This window comes from Bactrocera tryoni, chromosome 2 (genome assembly GCF_016617805.1).
Source record: "Bactrocera tryoni isolate S06 chromosome 2, CSIRO_BtryS06_freeze2, whole genome shotgun sequence".
NCBI lineage: Eukaryota > Metazoa > Arthropoda > Insecta > Diptera > Tephritidae > Bactrocera > Bactrocera tryoni.
Window position 1 is genome coordinate 47,657,059 of NC_052500.1, and position 23,343 is coordinate 47,680,401.

Sequence of the window (23,343 nt, forward strand, 5' to 3'; positions counted from 1 at the left end):
ATATCAGCAGCCACTACAATCGCTTCCACCACTATTGCCACCACCACTATGCCATTGCTTCAAAACCATATGAGAAATGACAAAAACAACACCAACAAAATGGTAAAAAAAATTATGAAAACACGCAAAAGTCGTCCAACAGTTGCACAATAAATTCTTTTGAGAAATACTTTAATAGTTGATCGTGGTACGGCACTGAGTGTAGATCAGCGAGCGTGAAATGCTGAAAGTGCATAAGTATAGTCTGTACGGTTATAAAAGTGTAAGACGGTATCAAAGAACAAATTCTGAAATTATATTTTTCAATTGAACAGCTGAGTGCTGCTAACAGCTGTCGAAAAGTGAAAAGTGTGCAACAGCAACAACAATATGGGAAATGTACAAACAGGACAATGCGATGCCCAGGGCATGGTTCAGCGCCGTGGAAGTGAGTACGAGGTTTTACGAGTACATATTTTGTGGCTTACAACAAGCTTAATTACTTACAAATTTATTAATAAAGGTATGTCGTGGAACTTCCGTTATCCGTTGATGAAGCGCCGCGATCAAACAGCAACGATCGTTTATAATATGAAAATGAGTATCGCGGATTGGCTGGATTTGCTCGGTTTGCAGCAGTATGAAAGTGAGTAATAAATTGAAATTTCACCCATTTAAATGAAATACATATATTATTATGAAAAATGAATTGTCACTTCGATCAAAAAACAAGAAAAAACGTGAACTTTTCCTGCACCGAAGCTATAATACCCTTCACAGTTCTTCCTAGCAAATATATGTAACATAAATAACCGGCATCGGTTTACGAGGTGTGTTCAAATAGTATCGCGAATATTGTGTTTTTTCAAAAATTATTTATTTATTCATGAATATCTATTTTGTCCCCTTCAAAGTAATCCCCATGAGATATTATACACTTATGCCAACGGTTTTTCCAATCTTCGAAGCACTTCAAAAAATCATTTTTTTTTATCTTCTTCAGCTCCTCCTTCGATGTCGTCTTTATCTCGACAAGAGAAGCGTAACGTCGTCCTTTCATGGGCCTCTTCAGTTTAGGGAACAAGAAAAAGTCACAGGGGGCCAGATCTGGGGAATACGGTGGCTGCGGCATCATTAGTTTGTGTTTTTTTTTTGGCCAAAAAGTCGCGCACAAGCAACGATGTGTGAGCAGGGGCGTTATCGTGGTGCAAAAGCCAATTTTTGTTCTTCCACAAATCCGGGCGTTTCTGGCGGATTGTTTCGCGCAAATTGCGCATAACTTGCAGGTAATATTCCTTATTGACCGTTCTTCCCTGTGGCAAGAACTCATGATGCACCACGCCCCTGCAATCGAAGAAAACTGTCAGCAAACTGTCGCGATACTTTTTGCACACACCTCGTACATTCAACGTAAAATGATTTGCTAGTTCTTCCTAACAACGTTGTTTGATGTAAACAACCTTCGAATCAAACTAAGGTTATTCAATAAGGGTCACTGTGGAATGGAAGCTTTATGCTGTAATGGTTCATAGTCAACATGTTTGAAATGTGTTTATAATGAGAACTGAGGGTAGTATTGGCCTGATATTGTCAATTGTAGACACAAGATCATAAGCATATTAAACACAGGCGCTCTCTCAATTTCCTTAATCCATCGCACACTCACTTATATAATACAAAGTCAACTGGAAGTTGGAATAGAAGCCCGATTTTATCATTTATTGGCACACAATCATCAGGAAAATATTCCCTCTAAATTTCAGTGATATACTATACTTCAGCTATAGGGACAAATTTTCGGTGTCTGGCGAGTTGGAAAATTATGTCAAGATTTTACCCCAATAACTTTATTGTTGATTGATTTGTATACTGGAAAGTGAAAGATTCTTATGGAATTCAAAATTGTATATATGGGAGGTAGACGTGGTTGTTTTTCGATTTCGCCTTTTTGATAATTTTGGTGAATTTTTAATTTATCCTACGCGTGTTTTTCGAATCGGTAAATTTCCTGTAAATTGGTAGTACTGTACATCTATGCTAAATTTTACGTCAAAATATTCACTAGTATTTGAGAAACGCGTCGTTTTGTGAGGCACCAATAGTGAATTCTTCAATTTTTACTACGTGTATGTCTGAATTTATTGAACAAAGAACTGCATCATCTCATACTGCATTCGTTATTCGTGGTCACTTCGCCACATTTTCAACTAATATCGTGCCACAACCACCGCATTCGGCTGATTTATCTTCGTCTAACTCCTGGCTATTCTTCTTCTTCTTCTTCTTAACTGGCGTAGACACCGCTTACGCGATTATAGCCGAGTTAACAACAGCGCGCCAGTCGTTTCTTCTTTTCGCTGCGTGGCGCCAATTGGATATTCCAAGCGAAGCCAGGTCCTTCTCCACTTGGTCCTTCCAACGGAGTGGAGGTCTTCCTCTTCATCTGCTTCTTTACTTTTCAATTGCCTACTCAGTCCGAAGTAGCACCTGTTGGCAATAGCAATCCTGCGTTGGATTTCAAGGCTGACATTGTTGGTGGTGTTAATGCTGGTTCCTAAATAGACGAAATTATCTACAACTTCAAAGTTTGATGACCGGAAAATTCGTTGGCATAATTGTATTCCAACGGGTGGGGATTACTTTGGAGGAGACGAAATGTACAAAATTCACCTTTAAATTTTATCACAGTAGTATAATATAAGATGTTGGAAAAAATGTTATGCACCAAATTTGGTTGCAAATGATGAAGTAGTTCTTGAGATATTCTCATATATGTACACCTATTGTCAAATTTTTACCTCAGCAACTATTAACCTTTTGCGTGTAAAATTTTTTATAATTCAGTGTATCTGACCTATTTACTTATTGAGTTCTTACGATTTTAGTAGTTTCCAATATATAGGCAGTGGGCGTGGTTATCATCTAATTTAACTCATTTTCATACGCACGAAAAAGCACTAGAAGAACTTCCTTTCGGCAAGTGTGGTAAAAATATTTTTAGTGGTTTGTGAGATATTCCCATTAAACCTATTAAAGAGCGCGATCAAACCCATTTTTTTAATACCTTATAAGTATGTTGTATGACTGTTTGCTTCCAAATACGGCCATTTGCAATACCAACCGCCTTGGATGCCAAGAGACCCATGTACCAGTTTTAACTCAAGTTATCAGCTGCAGGCCACGTAGATGCAGAATGACTCGAAATTAAACTCGTCTCCCGATCATTTATTTATATATATATACATAACCCTATATCTAAGTGATTAGTTTTTGGTGATAAAAGCAATAGTCTTGTGAACAAAGCTTTAATACATGTTGGTAAAGTGTAAAAATGATTCAAAAGAATTCAACGTTCGTTATTCGACGAAAGAGTGAAAGGATTACAATCACTTTACCTACTAACTTATATTACAGGTTATCATTTACCGATATCCATTATGTACATATGCGGCATAAAGTCAATTGGAAGTTTGAAAATCATTACATTAAGTATATGGGGCCTATAAAAAGTACTGACCCGATTTTATGCACTTTTGATTCGATGTTAGATCATTCCCGAAAAAACACTCCTATTTTTTACTAGGTATCAATTTCCTCAAAAACCGTATTGTGAGAATTTTGGAACTTCACAGTTTGCGTGGCTTCTAGTTCCTAAATTTTATAAACTTAATATCGAAGATATTTTGTAAAAATGCACTTTTGTTCGAACCACCTCATGAAACTCGTAGGTAGGTAGATAAATGGGGGTGGCAGAACATCCTTGGCCCCGGGCGCCCGAAGTTGTAGCTACGCCACTGGTGGCCTTAAATAGTTATGGTTCGATTTTGATAGTTTTTAGACTTGAGATAGCAAGACACTATTCCTGCAAAGCTTTATCTCAATATGTTCTTTGGTGCTTGATTTGTTTACGTTAAAGTGAAAGATCATATGAAATTTGAAATTGTGTTATGATATAAGTAGGCGTGGTTGTGGTTAGAATAATGTTAATTACCGAATTTAGTTTAAATTGGTTCCGCGGGGACTGATATAAGGCTTTTCCTCTATAAGTGGACAGTACCACTGGCATTGTCCAATTATTATACCGGCTCCTATAAAGCCCTTTGGTATCATATCGGGTTCAAAGTTTAATGTCAAAGACGCATTTATTTATTGTGACATCGCACTTTTATAGTTTTCAACATAACCGTTAGATGGGTAGTGAGCGGGGTTATAATCAGATATCATCCATTTTTAAGCTGTCAGGGTGCCGGAAAGATTTGTCCCGAGTAATTTTTGTCGATTTAGTTTAAGTGGGGTGGAAGATGCCCATTAAACAGTGGCGAATCCACGCTAACTTTTTCGAAACTGTTCAAATCACAGCTCAAATATAGTTATTTATGCTTTAAGATAAACGGTTTTATAATAAATTAAATTTACATAAAGAAAGATTATAAATATCTTAGTTTCTTTTTCTACAGCTTCGCCTAAAACTATTATAATCTTGAAACAAATTTATTATAGCCAACTTCCAAATGTATAATACTGTCGAAGATATTCTCGATTTAACTGATTGCGGTTTAAGGCACAGAGGCATACGTCAGAGCAGTCATCGAGCAAAAATGCTATCAAGCTTGATGGGTGTACAGGCTAAGTGTCGACAGTCGCTGAATATTGAGGGTAAGTTTTGTATTCGCATATTTCATTATTTAGTTTCGAATATTTTTTCAAAATTTATATAAAGCAGATACTTCTTTTTTATTTGTAGCTTCCACCTTACCTCGCACGCTGTCCAAGCGAAAAAACTCTTGTCCACCGATGTATTTATCAAGCGATTCCAGTGAAATAGAGCGGTTGCTGCAGCGTAATTGCAGTAATCGTAATTCATTTTCCAATTTTAGAACTAACAGTAAGGACTCTAAGCGTCTGACTTTTAATGCTTCGGATATGATGTAAGTATACCACACTGTTATTTATAATTAATGATACGCATTTGAAACACATTTAGCATTTAGAACAAGCGCTGTCTTTATATAAAAACAAGAAAAAACATTAACTTTGGTTGTACCCCTCACAAATAAGAAGTTGCCATATAACTGAATTTTGATCGGCCAGTTTGTTTGGTAGCTACATGTTGTAGTGGTCCGATATCGGTGGTTTTAACAAATGAGCAGCTTCTAAGAGAGAAAGCGAAATTTCTGTCCAATAACCAAACTAAGTTCGACTAAGAGCGTCACGGTTATCATTTATATACATTATATATTTTATAAGATCTCCTTCTTGGTGTTATAAACTCCGTGGTAAAGCACATATTCGTTAGCACTCTGGGAAGGTTGGGCAATAACAATTTAAGAAACAGGGCTCACATTTAGCACGGGGAATCACAATAAAAAAGTCAGAGTGCAATTTTGTATGTCTTGAAAAGTCCGCCTTCTAAAAGTTTTAACTTACCATTCTTATTTGTCGGTTATCAAACTTTGTTCTAATGATATCTTTGCTCTTAGTAAGACTAGCCTCTCCCCAATTGTGGGGCTTTTAGCAGGCCATTGCCTTATTGGCGTCAATAGTGTAAGGTTGAGAATCTTACCAGACGCCATTTGTAGAAGCTGTATGGAAGAAGATGAGGTGGAAATAACTCAACACTTTTTTGTTGACCCTTCCGCGTTTGCGAGGTCAAGACTTAAACACTTGGGAGCGCATACCTTCAGACATCCCACCGAGGTAGCGGGAGTGAAAATTAGACGCCTGTGCAAATTTGTCTTGGCTACTGTAAACGCGTGCCACTAGTATACTTACTTGGTATAGTATACGTATGAGACCGAAAATGAAAGGCACTGATTTTCACACTCGTTATAAAATTTATTATATTTAATTACAAAATTTATGTATATATATATACTCTATGTGTATATATTTTTATTGTGGTGTTCTGCGGAACCCACTGCTGCACACGGTTGGCGAACCTGGTGATTCACTTCACTCCCATCACTTGGCGGTTTTAATAAAAAAAAATTGCGGTTAAAAAATGAAAACTAAATATCACGGACGACTGCTTTGCTTCACGGATGCAAACGGTAAGAGACCGATCCCGGTCGGATCAATCCCTTTTGAAGGTTTGGGTGGTGAATAGATGCTGATTACGAGTCGTCTCTTTGACTCGTGTGGTTTTTGTGTTGTAGTGTTGTAGTAATGATCGGTGTTAAGTACTGTGTTTGATGCGTGTGTGTGTATTGGTGTATGCTGTGAACAATTGTGTGATGAGGTGTTGTGACGTGACGTGATGTGATGTGATGTGATGTGACGGGAGGTGAGATGTTGCAGTTCATAGCTCATGTGAACAGCTACTAAGCGTTCTGCTTTTTTATAAGTTCGAACACAGATGTTCTTCTTTTCTATGGCTTCACAAAGGACTACATATAGCAGTCCACGTGCGATCTTCGATCAGCCATCTAACCAAAACCTCACTTTGTTAACAAAATATCGAACTTCATTGTCTAAAAATTACAACTTTTTTTTGTGTTCAACCACCATAGAAATTTGTATGCTTCAAATTCTTAACAGGAATACAAAAATAGTAATCTAAGGGTATTATAATGTTATTTGGCGCAATCTAAGTACAGGTCGCGTTTCTGACGTTTCACTCTTATCAAAAATAAATCTCTTACAAATTACTACAGTGGAAATATGTTCAGATCCAATCAAGGCTAAATTTATGTATTGTAGAAGTATAGAAAGAGACTTTTCTAACTTCAGCCAGCCATCATCAAGCAATGTCAAGCTTGCTATTCTATTTTCGACATGATTCTTTCGTTCCTATTCATCGAACAAAACTCAAATCAGGTGTTTATTGGGAAATGATATACATATATCAGATTTGAAAATTGTGTTCCTATTATGGGAGAAACTTTCTTTCTTATATAATTAGTATTTTAAAAATTGTTGAATTTTTTTTAAGTAGCTTTTTAATGTTAGTTAATGCTGATCATTTTCTTCCTATCCTAAATGTGGGTATATCATGATATTGGGATGTTCGTCTACAGGTTGGTCTGAAATTTACGATTCTTAGTTATTGTTAAAAGTTAAATAAATATCCAAAAAGTTACGTTGTATAATTTAAATTGTCAGTAATAATTGAAGTCAACTTAAGATAGTTTAACATATTGTCACAGATTTATTTTTATTGGATAATAAAAATTATATTTGCAAATTTATAATTTTATTACAAGTCTGCATCTGAACAGTAGTCAATACCGTTCAGGAGAATTGTAGCGCCATGATATGCGCATGCGTCATCCCGAAAAACAATTGAGAAATGTCCTTTGTGCTCACGGCTCGCTGTCAGTCAAAAATGTTTGGGAACCTGAGGGTTGAATGAATAATAACAAAACTTTCGAAGGCGGCCTTTTGACAGCTAAGGAAAGCAAAACTGTCCTTAGTTGTTTTTCTTGATTTACAATAGGTTAGGGGTGTTGTGGAAGTTGCAAAAGTTGAACGGTTGGAGCATTAGAACACTGACACTGGAGTTGTAATGTTGCAAATGCGAACGCGAGAGCAGCTGTGGAGCAAAAGGATATCAGAAAATGAAGAGAATTCAAGTATTGAATATGCGTGTGTATGAGAGTATGTTTTATCACAAATTCAGAGAAGCAAGCGCGTAGTTTGCGGCATAAAAATCAAGCAGCAGCAGGGTAGGCGGACACAAAAAATACCTTTTGGGCAGGGCCAGCAAGTACGGCGAGTTTTCATTCAGCTACAGAACGAGTCAGACGGCGAGCGTATACTTTTGTGAAAGAAAAACCGATTTTTTATAATTAAAATATTTGGAAAGTAAAAATTAAACTGAAAAGTAGTGAAAACGGCAAAGAACTTCTTTTAGACACTTGTGTATAAGTTCTTATAGAGCGTTTAAGAACTTTTTCGGAGAAATGGATTTAAAAATTGGTAGACCGTGATTTTTGTTTATGAGTAAGTATATGTTCAGAATAGAGTTGAATTAATACCATGAAGTGCAGCATTTTATTTTCCTTAATTATTATTATCGCATCGAATAGAAAGGTTTTTACTACATACTATCAAGCAAACAGTTGTAACCTTGATCTAGGCAAATCCCTGACCAATTATTTGCACTTTGAAAAAAGGTACTTCACTTTCAATGCTAGCCACTTGAAATACAGGCAAAGTGGTTAGCCAACAGGAAGTTGTGGCAAGTGGAACAGTAAAACAGAAAGCAAGAAGCAAATAGAGCAAAAACGAAACGAATAAAAACACAAAGTTAACGAGTGAGAAAATATCCCAACTGTTTGTTTTTGTTTTGCATTTTGCTGCTTCCTCTTACCACCACCCACTTTTTACTATCAACACCCCCTATTCGCGCGCGTGTTTACTAGCAACAACTGTTGTTCAAATTTACAATTTTCATTGCAGTTACGAGGAACGCCACTAGTATACTTACTTGGTATAGTATACGTATGAGACCGAAAATGAAAGGCACTGATTTTCACACTCGTTATAAAATTTATTATATTTAATTACAAAATTTATGTATATATGTATATTAGGGTGATTCAAAAATATATATATTTTTTTTTTCAATTAGTACTCGCAAAAATAGGTTCCTAGACACCTCTAAGAAAGCCTCTCCAAATATGAGTTTTTAATTGTAACGGTAAGGTCCTCCGCCTAACGGTTTTCTATTTTTTCTTATTATCAGATAGAAAAATTTATATCTCGCTTCCAACTACTTGAAAAAATATTTTGTTAATTAGGTTTTGTAGGAAATTGAATGCTCTAAAATATGGTCTCTTATGATTTTTTCGTAAACCCAAACCGTTTAAAAGATATTAACGGTTGAAATTTGACTATTTTTCCAAAAATTTTTTATTTCTTATGAATTTTATAACTCAATGCAAAAAAATTATTATGAATAGATTTTTGGAGAGGTTTTCTTACAGGTGTCTAGGAACCTATTTTTCAGAGTACCAAACGAAAAAAATTATTTTTTTTTTTGATCCACCCTAATATGCATTGATGTGTGACGATGAATATCTCGTAAACGCTTAACTTAATCGAAATATCATAGTAGACCATTTTTATAGAGCAGTAAATTTCCTACAAAACTATGTGTTTCATCATTCATAATAATTTTTTTTCATTGAGTTATAAAATTAATAAGAAATAAAGAATTTTTCCAAAAATAGTCAAATTTCAACCGTTAATATCTTTTAAACGGTTGGGTTTACAAAAAATCATAGGAGACCATATTTTAGAGCATTCAATTTCCTACAAAACCTAATTAACAAGATATTTTTTCAAGTAGTTGGAAGCGAGATATAAATTTTTCTATCTGATAATAAGAAAAATTAGAAAACCGTTAGGCGGAGGACCTTCCCGTTACAATTAAAAACTCATATTTGGAGAGGCTTTCTTAGAGGTGTCTAGGAACCTATTTTTGCGAGTACCAATTGAAAAAAAAAAAAAAAAATTGAATCACCCTAATGTATATATACTCTATGGGTATATATTTTTATTGTGGTGTTCTGCGGAACCCACTGCTGCACACGGTTGGCGAACCTGGTGATTCACTTCACTCCCATCACTTGGCGGTTTTAATAAAAAAAAAATTGCGGTTAAAAAATGAAAACTAAATATCACGGACGACTGCTTTGCTTCACGGATGCAAACGGTAAGAGACCGATCCCGGTCGGATCAATCCCTTTTGATGGTTTGGGTGGTGAATAGATGCTGATTACGAGTCGTCTCTTTGACTCGTGTGGTTGTTGTGTTGTAGCGTTGTAGTAATGATCGGTGTTAAGTACTGTGTTTGATGCGTGTGTGTGTATTGGTGTATGCTGTGAACTGTTGGGTGATGAGGTGTTGTGACGTGACGTGATGTGATGTGATGTGATGTGATGTGACGGGAGGTGATGCGATGTGAGATGTTGCAGTTCATAGCTCATGTGAACAGCTACTAAGCGTTCTGCTTTTTTATAAGTTCGAACACAGATGTTCTTCTTTTCTATGGCTTCACAAAGGACTACACATAGCAGTCCACGTGCGATCTTCGATTAGCCATCTAACCAAAACCTAACTTTGTTAACAAAATATTGAACTTCATTGCCCAAAAATTACAACCTTTTTTTGTGTTCAACCACCATAGAAATTTGTATGCTTCAAATTCTTAACAGGAATACAAAAATAGTAATCTAAGGGTATTATAATGTTATTTAGCGGAATCTAAGTACAGGTCGCGTTTCTGATGTTTCACTCTTATCAAAAATAAATCTCTTACAAATTACTACAGTGGATATATGTTCAGATCCAATCAAGGCTAAATTTATGTATTGTAGAAGTATAGAAAGAGACTTTTCTAACTTCAGCCAGCCATCATCAAGCAATGTCAAGCTTGCTATTCTATTTTCGACATGATTCTTTCGTTCCTATTCATCGAACAAAACTCAAATCAAGTGTTTATTGGAAAATGATATACTACATATATCAGTTTTGAAAATTGTGTTCCTATTATGGGAGAAACTTTCTTTCTTATATAATTAGTATTTTAAAAATTGTTGAATTTTTTTTAAGTAGCTTTTTAATGTTAGTTAATGCTGATCATTTTCTTCCTATCCTAAATGTGGGTATATCATGATATTGGGATGTTCATCTACAGGTTGGTCTGAAATTTACGATTCTTAGTTATTGTTAAAAGTTAAATAAATATCCAAATCGTTACGTTGTATAATTTAAATTGTCAGTAATAATTGAAGTCAACTTAAGATAGTTTAACATATTGTCAGAGATTTATTTTTATTGGATAATAAAAATTATATTTGCAAATTTATAATTTTATTACAAGTCTGCATCTGAACAGTAGTCAATACCGTTCAGGAGAATTGTAGCGCCATGATATGCGCATGCGTCATCCCGAAAAACAATTGAGAAATGTCCTTTGTGCTCACGGCTCGCTGTCAGTCAAAAATGTTTGGGAACCTGAGGGTTGAATGAATAATAACAAGACTTTCGAAGGCGGCCTTTTGACAGCTAAGGAAAGCAAAACTGTCCTTAGTTGTTTTTCTTGATTTACAATAGGTTAGGGGTGTTGTAGAAGTTGCAAAAGTTGAACGGTTGGAGCATTAGAACACTGACACTGGAGTTGTAATGTTGCAAATGCGAACGCGAGAGCAGCTGTGGAGCAAAAGGATATCAGAAAATGAAGAGAATTCAAGTATTGAATATGCATGTGTGTGAGAGTGTGTTTTATCACAAATTCAGAGAAGCAAGCGCGTAGTTTGCGGCATAAAAATCAAGCAGCAGCAGGGTAGGCGGACACAAAAAATACCTTTTGGGCAGGGCCAGCAAGTAAGGCGAGTTTTCATTCAGCTACAGAACGAGTCAGACGGCGAGCGTATACTTTTGTGAAAGAAAAACCGATTTTTTATAATTAAAATATTTGGAAAGTAAAAATTAAACTAAAAAGTAGTGAAAACGGCAACGAACTTCTTTTAGACACTTGTGTGTAATTTCTTATAGAGCATTTAAGAACTTTTTTGGGAGAAATGGATTTAAAAATTGGTAGACCGTGATTTTTGTTTATGAGTAAGTATATGTTCAGAATGGAGTTGAATTAATACCATGAAATGCAGCATTTTATTTTCCTTAATTATTATTATCGTATCGAATAGAAAAGTTTTTACTACATACTATCAAGCAAACAGTTGTAACCTTGATCTAGGCAAATCCCTGACCAATTATTTGCACTTTGAAAAAAGGTACTTAACTTTCAATGCTAGCCACTTGAAATACAGGCAAAGTGGTTAGCCAACAGGAAGTTGTGGCAAGTGGAACAGTAAAACAGAAAGCAAGAAGCAAATAGAGCAAAAACAAAACGAATAAAAACACGAAGTTAACGAGTGAGAAAATATCCCAACTGTTTGTTTTTGTTTTGCATTTTGCTGCTTCCTCTTACCACCACCCACTTTTTACTATCAACACCCCCTACTCGCGCGCGTGTTTACTAGCAACAACTGTTGTTCAAATTTACAATTTTCATTGCAGTTACGAGGAACTAGATCCTCCAGAAACTAATACGACAACAACAAACGCAGCAACAAAACCGCAAAACTTAACCCACCCGGTTACTGCCGATCGCTGTGCATCCGACAACTACAACACAATCCACACGATGGACAATGTTGGTGGAAGTGGTAACTTGAGCAGCAGTATTGGTGGCTCTACAGCATCTATTGTGGGTCAGTTGCATCTACAGCAACACCATCAACTGCCACCCAACAGCATGGCGGTGAGCACACCGTCTGGCGAACAACAAGAAGCAATTGCTTTGAAGAAGGCTTTAGAATGGGAACTCAGTTTGGATGCAAAGGATTTACGTTCGCATGCCTGGTATCATGGACCATTGTCACGGCAACGTGCCGAAGAGATTGTACAGAGGGAAGGAGAATTTTTGATAAGAGATTGCGCCTCCCAACCGGACAATTATGTTCTCACCTGTCACACCAAAACGCAGGTGCTACATTTTGTTATAAACAAGGTAAGCGAGAGAGATTAGTAAAAGCTAATTGTGTGTTCAGAATTGTAGCAGACAACGAACAAAATTATAGAATTCCTTCTATCTCCGTCGCGTCGAAGAGATGTGACGACTTTGAAGGGGCTAGTAATAGTCATTATGATGCCCATTTGAAAATATATTTGAAACACGATCACTTCATACATATAAATAATTTAAGTTTATATTCTAATCACTTTCCATAGATCGGTCATTTAATCGAAATCCAATAATAAGCAGTCTTTCCAAAATCTATCAAGGCTAAGTCAACTGAAATTTCACAGCCTAAAGATTTCTATTCTTGTATCCGAGATGTTAAAAAATAAAAAGTATTTCAGCTCAATAATCTTCCATTTTAAAGAAATCTTTGGATCTGAAAACCCCTGGAAATATTTAAAGTTTTACTGGGCCCACTTTTGGTGCCAGAAATGATAGAAAAATGTTTAAGTTTTGATTGTCCTTATCGATTAAGCGTGTTCTTTTTACATCAGAGCTAAGTTTTGAGAAACTATGAATCGATGCTACAACTACTTCGTTGGCGGCCTAAAATTTATAGGAAAAACCCTGCCACTTTGACCACTATAATTAAGAGCAATGTCGCTATTATATACTAGGTGAACTTGGCTAAACCTTCCAATGAAGCTGTTCTTAATAATTGTATAAATATTGAAAGCAGATTATTAGAATTTTTATTTCATTAATTATTACTCATTACAGATTCTTTTACAACCTGAGACGGTTTACGAGCGCGTACAGTATCAATTTGAGGAGGATGCCTTTGATGCAGTGCCCGACCTCATCACCTTTTATGTTGGTTCTGGTAATTATTCGCCTTTGGCTTAAAAAATTCTTTATTGAATATAATAGGAAGTCTAAATACGATTTCATTTCTTCCAGGCAAACCTATTTCGGTAGCTTCCGGTGCTCGCATACAGTATCCCTGCAATCGGACATATCCTTTATCGTTCTATGGACATAAAATTGTTGGTAATCATTTGCACACGCAAATGTTGGCTGGCATACGAGGTGCTAGCCCACTTAATTCTCCACTAAGCCACAATGGGAATTTTCGCTTTGGGTCCGGTATTATAACACCGCATACTCAACAGCAACAACCAGTACACAGCCCCATGTCATCACCGCCGCGTGTCAAACGCGAAATACCTCCACGTCTGCCATCAAAGAAACAGCGCTCTCAATCCCTCACGCCAGCACATGCCACGCCTACTAGTGTACGTCAATCGCATAATAGTGAATCGTGCTCAAGCGCTGATGGTATTATACAAGCCGCGCCTACTCAACCTAATGAGATCGTCAATAATCCGAATGGCTTCCGTGATCATGGTCGTCGTTTAAGCAATTTCGAAAAGGAGGTGCTAGTTAGCGAGACGTCGTTAGTTGGTGGGGATAATATAAATTTACAAAGTCATCTGGAGCACTTGGCGCAAGCGGGCAAACTACATGGTAATGGATTTCAAACGATCGCGCGATGTTCCGCTGCCACTGAGGCAGTCGATCATTTTAAATTCACCACACATTCATTGCCACGTCCCAATACTAATAACTTTCGCGGCAATAGCATTATGCGTATCTCAAGTTTGGCACGAGATTTTGGTTCAGATGCCGTTGGCTTGAGCACAAGCTTAGAGGGCAGACAAATACCCGAGCTACCCGAGAAACCACCGAGTCCACCACCGAAGCCAGTACGCGCAAATAGTCAGGCACGTAAAGAGAAGGAACAGCAACAGCAATTGGCAGCGCATCGCGCCGGTATTGTAGGGGTTGGTTATCACGCCAGTGGTTCTGATTCGGGCAATGGTTCTGGCGATTCGGTACAGAGCTCGATACCTGGTGACTCCAACGAGTTTACCCAACATCGTGGTGTAATAATAAAGAATCCACGCTTTTTGAGTAATTCAGCATCGTCGGCAGCTCTTAAGAGTCTTGCTGATTTCGATGTAATTGCAGCAGAAGAGCAGCTTTTCACTATGGAGATACCCGATTTCAAGCCGGTAAGTGGGTATCTAGCCGGAGTAAAATTTTTAATTAGGCTCAGATTTGAATAAATTTGAATAGTATCGTGGATTGTAAATATTAGTCATTAAAAAGATGATTGCTTTGGCACTAAGATAAGCTATCATACATTGTTGCAAGTTCTGATGTTTTCAAATTGTGTAGAAAAAGTTCTGGTTTGTTTCGAAATGCTCAAGGTTTTGGTAAATTTAGTATATATGTTATGGGCTCGAGTCCACGATACACCAATTCCACTACTCGTTCTACTGAAGCACACAGCTTCAAAAATTTCCACCTTTTACCAACTTAAAATCAGTCTCTGAAATAATACCTGCTCTTTAAATTGTAGGTTTCTAAGTTCGACTTTGAAAACTTCATAACACTGCTCTTACCGTCAGTGGATAATAAGCCATTGGATGGGGACGCACTTACCACTTTTAAGATGATGCTGCTGGAAACTGGTCCCAAAGTCATTGCTGAGCATATAACGCGTATCGATATTGGTCTACTAATTGAAGAGCTGCCTGAAGATGAAGATCGCAATGTATTAGACTGCTGCGGCTTGGAGATGCTGACACTACCATTTGGCAAATTATTCCGCACTGATTTAATCGAACGCACACAGTGCATAAAATTAATGGTCGCAGTGACAATACTTACTTGTCAAACAGACTTGGATCGTGCGGAATTACTAAGCAAATGGATACAGATTGCAGTGGAAACGAAAACAGCTTTGGGCAATCTATTCGGCTTCTGTGCCATTATGTTGGGCTTATGCATGCCCCAGGTAAGTTAATAGTACACAACAATTTCAATTAATTTCAAAACTCTAAATACTATTTCACAGATTCAAAAACTAGAAAAAGCTTGGCACATACTCCGCCAGAAGTACACAGACAGCGCTTTCACCTTCGAAGCCAAGCTACGACCCACGTTAATCAGCATGAATGAATGTTCCAACCCACAAGCGCCAAACACTACAGTACCACATGTCTTACTCTATGCGCTATTGAAGGATCGACCGATCATCGATATTATCAGTGTAAATAATGTCAACCTGGACGATCGCAGTTCACTGTATGGCACTTGTATAACAGCATGGGAGGCTAAAGCCGACGATTTCGGCATGACAATTAATTTTCTACACTTAGACTCGGCGCGTCATTTCCTGAACAATTTATCGCTGTATAGAAAAAATGCGAAAATTTTACTTGAAGAGTCCAGTAAGCGATTGGACGAATTGCTCAGCGACGCATTTAGGTATGTACTCATTAGTTGTTGCAAGTGCATTGTGAGTTATGTATTTATTTACGACTTTTCAGAACCGAGTTCCACGTGAAATTTTTATGGGGTAGTAATGGCGTCACCGCTACTCCAGAGGATCGTCATTCAAAACTCGAAAAAGTGCTAGCACTAATGGCCGATAAATTCTGCAGTGTGGACTCTGCTGCTGGTTAAGTAAGAGGATATTGTGTAGATATATATACAAAAATCGCAAAATGCATTTATACTTTTATACTACCAGAGGCATACTTAGATTAAGCTCGCGCCAAATTGTTCGCTTTATTTTGCTGGTTCGCTGTAGTAACTAGAGTAGCGAATGGCTAGTGAATAACAATTCTAAACAGTATTGTTCATATTAAATGTGGAGGAGCTATCGAATAAGGTAGAGCGGAATATGCAAAAAATTGATACTTGGTGGCAAACATTAATCCTTAAAACGATCTCAGGACAAATAATAAAAAATACAGACCTATCTGGTGTACCCGTACTAGAATTGCACTAGTAACACGCTGGAAATTTATTTAAAAATTTTAATACCTTTTGGATGCAAATGCTATATTTATCGAAAAATGATGTATGTAATTGAAAACCGGTATCTGAGGCTTCCAATGCGTCTGACTATGTTTGACAAGCAGAGTGCAAATTCAGCTTTTTTACGAAACATTACAATTTCTGGCGATTAAAATTTGCCTAATAAATTTTTTTAGCAGATTGAAATTGCTTCAAAGAAAGGTAGAAACGTATAATGAAAATGAAGTCTGAGCCCTTTGTAATAGAAATCCACTTTTATACATTTAAAGAGTTCCAAAAGCGAGATTAACAGTGGCTAAGAACAATATATTAATGTGTACTTTATAGTTCTGGCGTTATGTTACAATAGAGAGAGATGAGGGAACATCATACATTAGTTATTACGAGTACATCGAAGTTTATGTAGATCTTCTAGAAACATAGTGATCTTTTAAAATGGTTTGCCGAAGTTATATGATTTCAATATTTCTGATGCACAGGCACACAGTGTTTTGTAACTACTCGCATGTTGAACATATTGCTATATCTGCCAGAGTGAAGCTGAGGATATCACTATTCTGTTACACATTCCCTTAAATAGTTTTACTTTATGACATAATGAAAAAATGTTCCAAAACATTTGCCAAATTACCGGTATAAAGGACCCTGAAAGAATATGCATTCCACATTTACTCTGATCTCGAATTGAATACACCAAATTAGTAAGTAAAGAATATCAAATACAACATATTATGTAATTAATTATACATTTATAGAGCAGTATTGTAGTACTTAATAGCTATTTACTTTTCATTTTGATACCAAGTATTATATGCAAAGTTAGGAAACATGGTTTGGCTTGTCGGTAATATTTATTGGAAAAAATTAAACAGTAGTTTAGAGGCATTAAGCGTGTTAACAATTAGCAATTTGTCTTAAAAATTTTAGTTTGTTTACTTATGCGTTTTGGGTATAATATCTTATCAAAGTTGCGACCTAAAAAGTTCTGTTCAAACTTCTGTGACTTAGTGCTTACGTCATAAGGTAGAGGAATTACTAGATGAAATTCTCAAGGCATTTTGCCCAAGAATATTATGTAATTTAATAAGATCCAAGCAAAGACATAGGAAATGTACACCGTTTAATCTCATTGCTAATACCTGGTATTTCGTTAATACCGCGGCTCGTAAGAATCGATTTTGTAGAGAAATTGATGACGATACGGGAACTCAGTCAATACTTACAATGCTATTTTTAAAGCTTGGAATAAAAAACTGATATTACTGACAAAAATATGTGTATATACCATACATATGGTATATAGATGTGTTTTGGGTTTCGGTAATATCAACTCCAAACACAATCCTCATATCCTTACTCTATTCACCATGCAACGTAAAAACTAATATTTTTTACTCTTTCATTGGCATTAAGTTAAGTCATAAATTCCATAAAAACACTGAAAAATTCTTTTGGTATGCTGCAAAGAATATTGCTCTTTCCTTCTGCTGTCCAAACTGCAATCAAAATTCGATTTGGAAAAGTTCAATATGTCCATTAAAAACTGCGGAGGAATGGTTTCGACGATTCAGAGCGGGTGAAAACAACACCATTGATAAACCAGCCGGTGCAAGACCTGTGACGACGAATACCGATCAAATCCCGGAAAACATCGAGTTAGACCGGCATGTGGCATCTCATGACATCGCCCGACATTCGACATTTGAAACCATCTGCAAAAAGCTAGATACACAAAAAAGCTTGATGTTTGGGTCCCGCATGATTTGACGCAAAAAAACCTTCTGGACCAAATCAACGCCAACGATATGCTGCTGAAACGAACGAACTCGACCCATTTTTGAAGCGGTTTGTGACTGGCGACGAAAAATGGATCACACACGACAATATAAAGCGAAAACGGTCATCCACTATGAGCTGTTCCCATGTGGACAGACGCTTAATTCTACCATATACTGCGAACAACTGGACCGCTTGAAACAGTCGATCGACCAGAAGCGTCCAGAATTGGCCAACAGGAAGGGTTAGTGTTCCACCAGGACAACGCCAGACCACACACTTCGTTGATGACTCGTCAGAAGCTACGGGAGCTCGGATGGGAGGTTTTATCGCATCCACCATATAGCCCGGACATAGCGCCAAGTGATTACCACCTGTTTCTGTCCATGGTGATCGACCATTTCGGTGTAAAGTTGAACTCAAAAGAGGCTTGTGAGAGTGGCTGTCCGAGTTCTACGCAAATAAGGAAAGGGACTTCTACGAGGGGGGTATTATGAAGTTACCGCCTTGTTGAAAACAGATTATCGAACGAAATGGCGCATAATTGAACTAAATCCGATCACTGTAACACTTTTCATAAAGCATTGAATATGGAGCAAAAAAACGGAAGGGTTATATTTGACAACCTTATATTAATTCTCCCTTCAAAGCTCAAAATTTTCAGTAAAAATTGAAGACGCTTATTTAGGCTGAGCATCATACTTTTTCCATATTTTTTCCCATCCTTCTTCTTTAAAGTAACGCCATAATTTGTTAAAACAAAAAAACCTTATGTCAGTTGAAGTTATATAATTTTTCAATTTAATATGTTGCCTTATTTTATTCTATTATGTAACTACCTCAAAAATAGTGTTCAACATTCTTCTGAGTTTTGAAATAAGCATATGACAGCATAAAATATTACATGATAAGCATTTAGATATGTAAATATATTTGCATATAAATTTATATACATATAAATATATATTAATATTAATATTAGACATATAGAGTAAATATTCCTAACGCGAAAAAACGATTGCATTTAGGCCAAACAACGCAAACCCATTTACAATACACCAACGCCAAGTGTGCAGTTGTACAGTACTTATAATGTAAATTTTATAAGATAAATTATATAGCAAAAATATCAATGATATTAATGATATTTAAAATAAATCCATACATATACCAAAACACCTAAAATGCATTCAATTCGTTATTCTAAAGTATGTATACCGCAAAAATGTGTACCTTTTAGTTAATAATTCATTTTTATATACCTAATTTGTGATTGAACTATACTTATTTAAATAAAAAAAACTCCAACGAATTCTCAAAATTAAATACTCTTAGTAATTAAGAAATATATATATATAATATATCATTAATATTACCATTTTAACATCCATTTTTGGACCAGATCGCTACGAATAAAAACTATCGACTCACTATCAACTTCCATTCAACTCGTTACGTAAAAACTTTAGACTCTAAACTAAAAACCTATAAATACAAGTATATTGATTTGGATTTTGACTTCAATAACACGAAATATATAGTTATTATAATTATGAGTACTATTGATTAAACGAATACCATGGGAATTACTTATATATAATTAAATAATACTCTTAAAGGAGCATCTAATTATGCATCAAAGGCATATTACTAATATAAATATGACATAAATATACATAAATATGATAAATACTTGAAGCAAAATTAATCTGCTATATATTAAATATAGATTGGACAATATTTTAATCAGATGCATTTAATTTATACAATTTTATATTGCCAGCAAAGATATAAGTAAATATTAAATGAAATCAATTTGAAGTAATAAAGAAATATAAAAATTAATAACAAAGAAAAAATCTTTGTTTTCATTTTCCAAAGCAGCATTTCAGCATATAATCGTGGTTTAGATAAAGAAACACTTATCGCTTTATGGCAAGTACCTGAAGTATTGAAGGTCTTAATATATGAAAGAAGAAATCCATCGACGGCAAGATAAACTGGGGCGAAATTTATGTAACCATGAATGATCAAAGTTATTGAAAAACTAATAGTGTAGAACCCCGGCCGGAATGGGAATAACAGCAGGTTGCCGTTGAAGTCACTCATCTTCTCATCAAGCTTAACCAGGCAGGCTTAAAAGTTCGTTTTCTTTAGTAGGCGTTAAGACTAATGCCTACCTTATTTCTTTTCGCTGATTGGCGCCAATAGCAGATTCCAAGTGTAGACAGGTTCTTCTCCACCTGGCCTTTCCAGCAGAGTGGAAGTTTTCCTCCGATGTTGAAGAGATTTTTCCCACGGTTGTTAGCGCAGGCTAAGGCTTATTTGAAGTAAAAAAAAAAACAAATCTACAAATCTCGAATAGACGTCATCACCAGAAGTCTTAATGAAGGGTACACTAAAATTCTAGATGACGAATGTAGGCTCTAAATTGAAATAAGCAATTAAGGGGTTGCACACGTACATTTAAGTACAGTTATCCAACTGAAATATATACAGTGAAATATATACAGTATTGGATCAAACGCCGACCTCTTGTAGTCGTTAGAAAATATTCTGAAACGTTTTTGGATAAAGCATTTTGCTATATATGAGATGGTAAATTATTTAGCTACAGAAGCCATTTTTTTAGGATCCCTACGCCAACATGGAAGAGCTTCGGAAATTATAGATGCATATAATTAATATTCAAGACCAGGTGAAATTAATACTAAGAAGCCACAGTCAATTAAAGTTAAATAGTAAATCTTCCCAAATATTATTATCAAATTTCTCCCTTCCGCTTTTTTTCTCTTTACTCAATGCTTTATAAAAAGTGTTACAGTGATCGGATTTAGTTCAAATATGCGCTGTTTCGTTCGACAATCTGTTTCCATCTAGACGGCAACTTTATAATACCCCCCTCTGAGTCTTTCTTTTTTGAATTTGTTCTTATTTCCCATGTTGTATGTATCGCCACAACTCAAAAATTTTCAAAATCTATTTTTTTCAATACATCTATTCGTAATACATTTATCTTCTAGTTCTTCTTAATTGGCGTAGACACCGCTTACGCGATTATAGCCGAGTTAACAACAGCGCGCCAATCGTTTCTTCTTTTCGCTACGTGGCGCCAATTGGATATTCCAAGCGAAGCCAGGTCCTTCTCCACTTGGTCCTTCCAACGGAGTGGAGGTCTTCCTCTTGCTCTGCATTCCCCGGCGGGTACTGTGTCGAATACTTTCAGAGCTGGAGTATTTTCATCCATCCGGACAACATGACCTAGCCAGCGTAGCCGCTGTCTTTTAATTCGCTGAACTATGTCAAGGTCGTCGTATATCTCGTACAGCTCATCGTTCCATCGAATGCGATATTCTCTCGAAAACTCGTAACGTCGACTCATCGGTTGCTGTCATCGCCCAAGCCTCTGCACCATATAGCAGGACGGGGATTATGAGCCACTTATAGAGTTTAGCTTTTGTTCGCCGAGAGAGGACTTTACTTTTCAATTGCCTACTCAGTCCGAAGTAGCACCTGTTGGCAAGAGCAATCCTGTGTTGGATTTCCAGGCTGGCATTGTTGGTGGTGTTAATGCTGGTTCCTAAATAGACAAAATTATCTACAACTTCAAAGTTATGACTGTCAACAGTGACGTGAGAGCCAAGTCGCGAGTGCGACGACTGTTTGTTTGATGACAGGAGATATTTCGTTTTGCCCTCGTTCACTGCCAGACCCATTTTCTGTGCTTCCTTGTCCAGTCTGGAGAAAGCAGAACTAAAGGCGCGGGTGTTGAGGCCGATGATATCAAACTCATCGGCATACGCCCGCAGCTGTACACTCTTATAGAAGATGGTACCTTCTCTATTTAGTTCTGCAGCTCGAACTATTTTCTCCAGGAGCAGGTTGAAGAAGTCGCACGATAGGGAGACGCCTTGTCTGAAACCTCGTTTGGTATCGAACGGCTCGGAGAGGTCCTTCCCAATCCTGACGGAGCTTTTGGTGTTACTCAACGTCAGTTTACACAGTCGTATAAGTTTTGCGGGAATACCAAATTGAGACATCGCGGCATAAAGGCAGCTCCTTTCGTGCTGTCGAAAGCAGCTTTGAAATCGACGAAGAGGTGGTGTGTGTCGATTCTCCTTTCACGGGTCTTCTCCAGGATTTGGCGCATGGTGAATATCTGGTCGGTTATTGATTTGCCAGGTATAAAACCACACTGATAAGGTCCAATCAGTTTGTTGACGGTGTTCATTAATCTTTCACACAATACGCTCGATGGAACCTTATATGCGATGTTGAGGAGGCTAATCCCACGGTAGTTGGCGCAGATTGTGGGGTCACCTTTTTTATGGATTGGGCATATCACACTTAAATTCCAATCGTTGGACATGCTTTCGTCCGACCATATTTTACAATGAAGCTGATGCATGCTCCCTATTAGTTCTTCGCCGCCGTGTTTGAATAGCTCGGCCGGTAGTCCGTCGGCTCCCGCCGCTCTGTTGTTCTTCAGGCGGGTTAATGCTATTCGAACTTCTTCATGCTCGGGCAATGGAACGTCTGCTGCATCGTCATCGATTGGGGCTCGTCTCTGTCCTTGTCCCGTCCATAGCATTTCTTGGACGGCGGTGATGTCAGCCTTTATTTTCGCGAGGACATCAACCAGCTGGGCAGCGGCACCTTCCCAATTAGGGGTCCGGACATTCCAGGTGCATGCCCTTATATCGTAGTCCTTATTTCGTTTGCCACGGTCGTCATCAAAATGGGGGTCTCTCATCCGAGGCTTGTTGTTTCCTTTCATTGAGGGTGTTTTTTACGTGGCGGGTCCTAAACCCAGCGCACAGCCCTATGTAGGGAATGTTTCGCCTTCTCACTTTAGCTCACCTTCAAACGGATGTTCTTAGGCTACCCAGAGGATACTTGGTCAAAGACCGGAAGTCGTGAGCTGCTTGACTCATATGTAAAATAATCGTTTCTGGCCACTCCCAAGTGAATGGCGATCAGAGAACTTTCCTCACTTGCGTGAACTACTACACATACTCCATCCTCAATACATTTATCTACCTAACCAAAAAATTTGCATTGTCATTACTATCTTACTTAACTGGAAAATTACTGTTAATCTGTTAATGAATACGAGTAATATTTAAGTAAGACACAAAAAGATGATATTTTATATTATGGACGACGATTTGACTGAAAAATTGCAATAATTTTTACTGGAACTGTTTTTTATTCCTCCTGAATAT

The 23,343-nt window shown here is 37.0% G+C and overlaps 1 protein-coding gene across 3 annotated transcripts; it reads left to right on the plus strand.

The window, feature by feature from the left end:
* Nucleotides 1-213: 213 nt before the first annotated feature.
* On the plus strand, nucleotides 214-18,143 carry LOC120768587 (breast cancer anti-estrogen resistance protein 3 homolog). 3 transcript variants are annotated; one of them, XM_040095346.1, is made up of 10 exons: nucleotides 214-427; nucleotides 503-625; nucleotides 4,480-4,635; nucleotides 4,724-4,907; nucleotides 12,007-12,499; nucleotides 13,232-13,334; nucleotides 13,412-14,526; nucleotides 14,877-15,314; nucleotides 15,375-15,787; nucleotides 15,850-18,143. In XM_040095346.1, exons 1-10 carry the CDS (start codon nucleotides 370-372, stop codon nucleotides 15,983-15,985), a joined length of 3,219 nt encoding a protein of 1,072 aa, XP_039951280.1. In that variant the 5' UTR covers nucleotides 214-369; the 3' UTR covers nucleotides 15,986-18,143. The 3 variants fall into 3 exon arrangements, with proteins under 3 accessions (XP_039951280.1, XP_039951282.1, XP_039951281.1); XM_040095348.1 differs by lacking the exons at nucleotides 214-427; nucleotides 503-625; nucleotides 4,480-4,635; nucleotides 4,724-4,907 and adding an exon at nucleotides 7,442-7,920; XM_040095347.1 differs by lacking the exons at nucleotides 214-427; nucleotides 503-625; nucleotides 4,480-4,635; nucleotides 4,724-4,907 and adding an exon at nucleotides 11,463-11,547.
* Nucleotides 18,144-23,343: the final 5,200 nt, after the last annotated feature.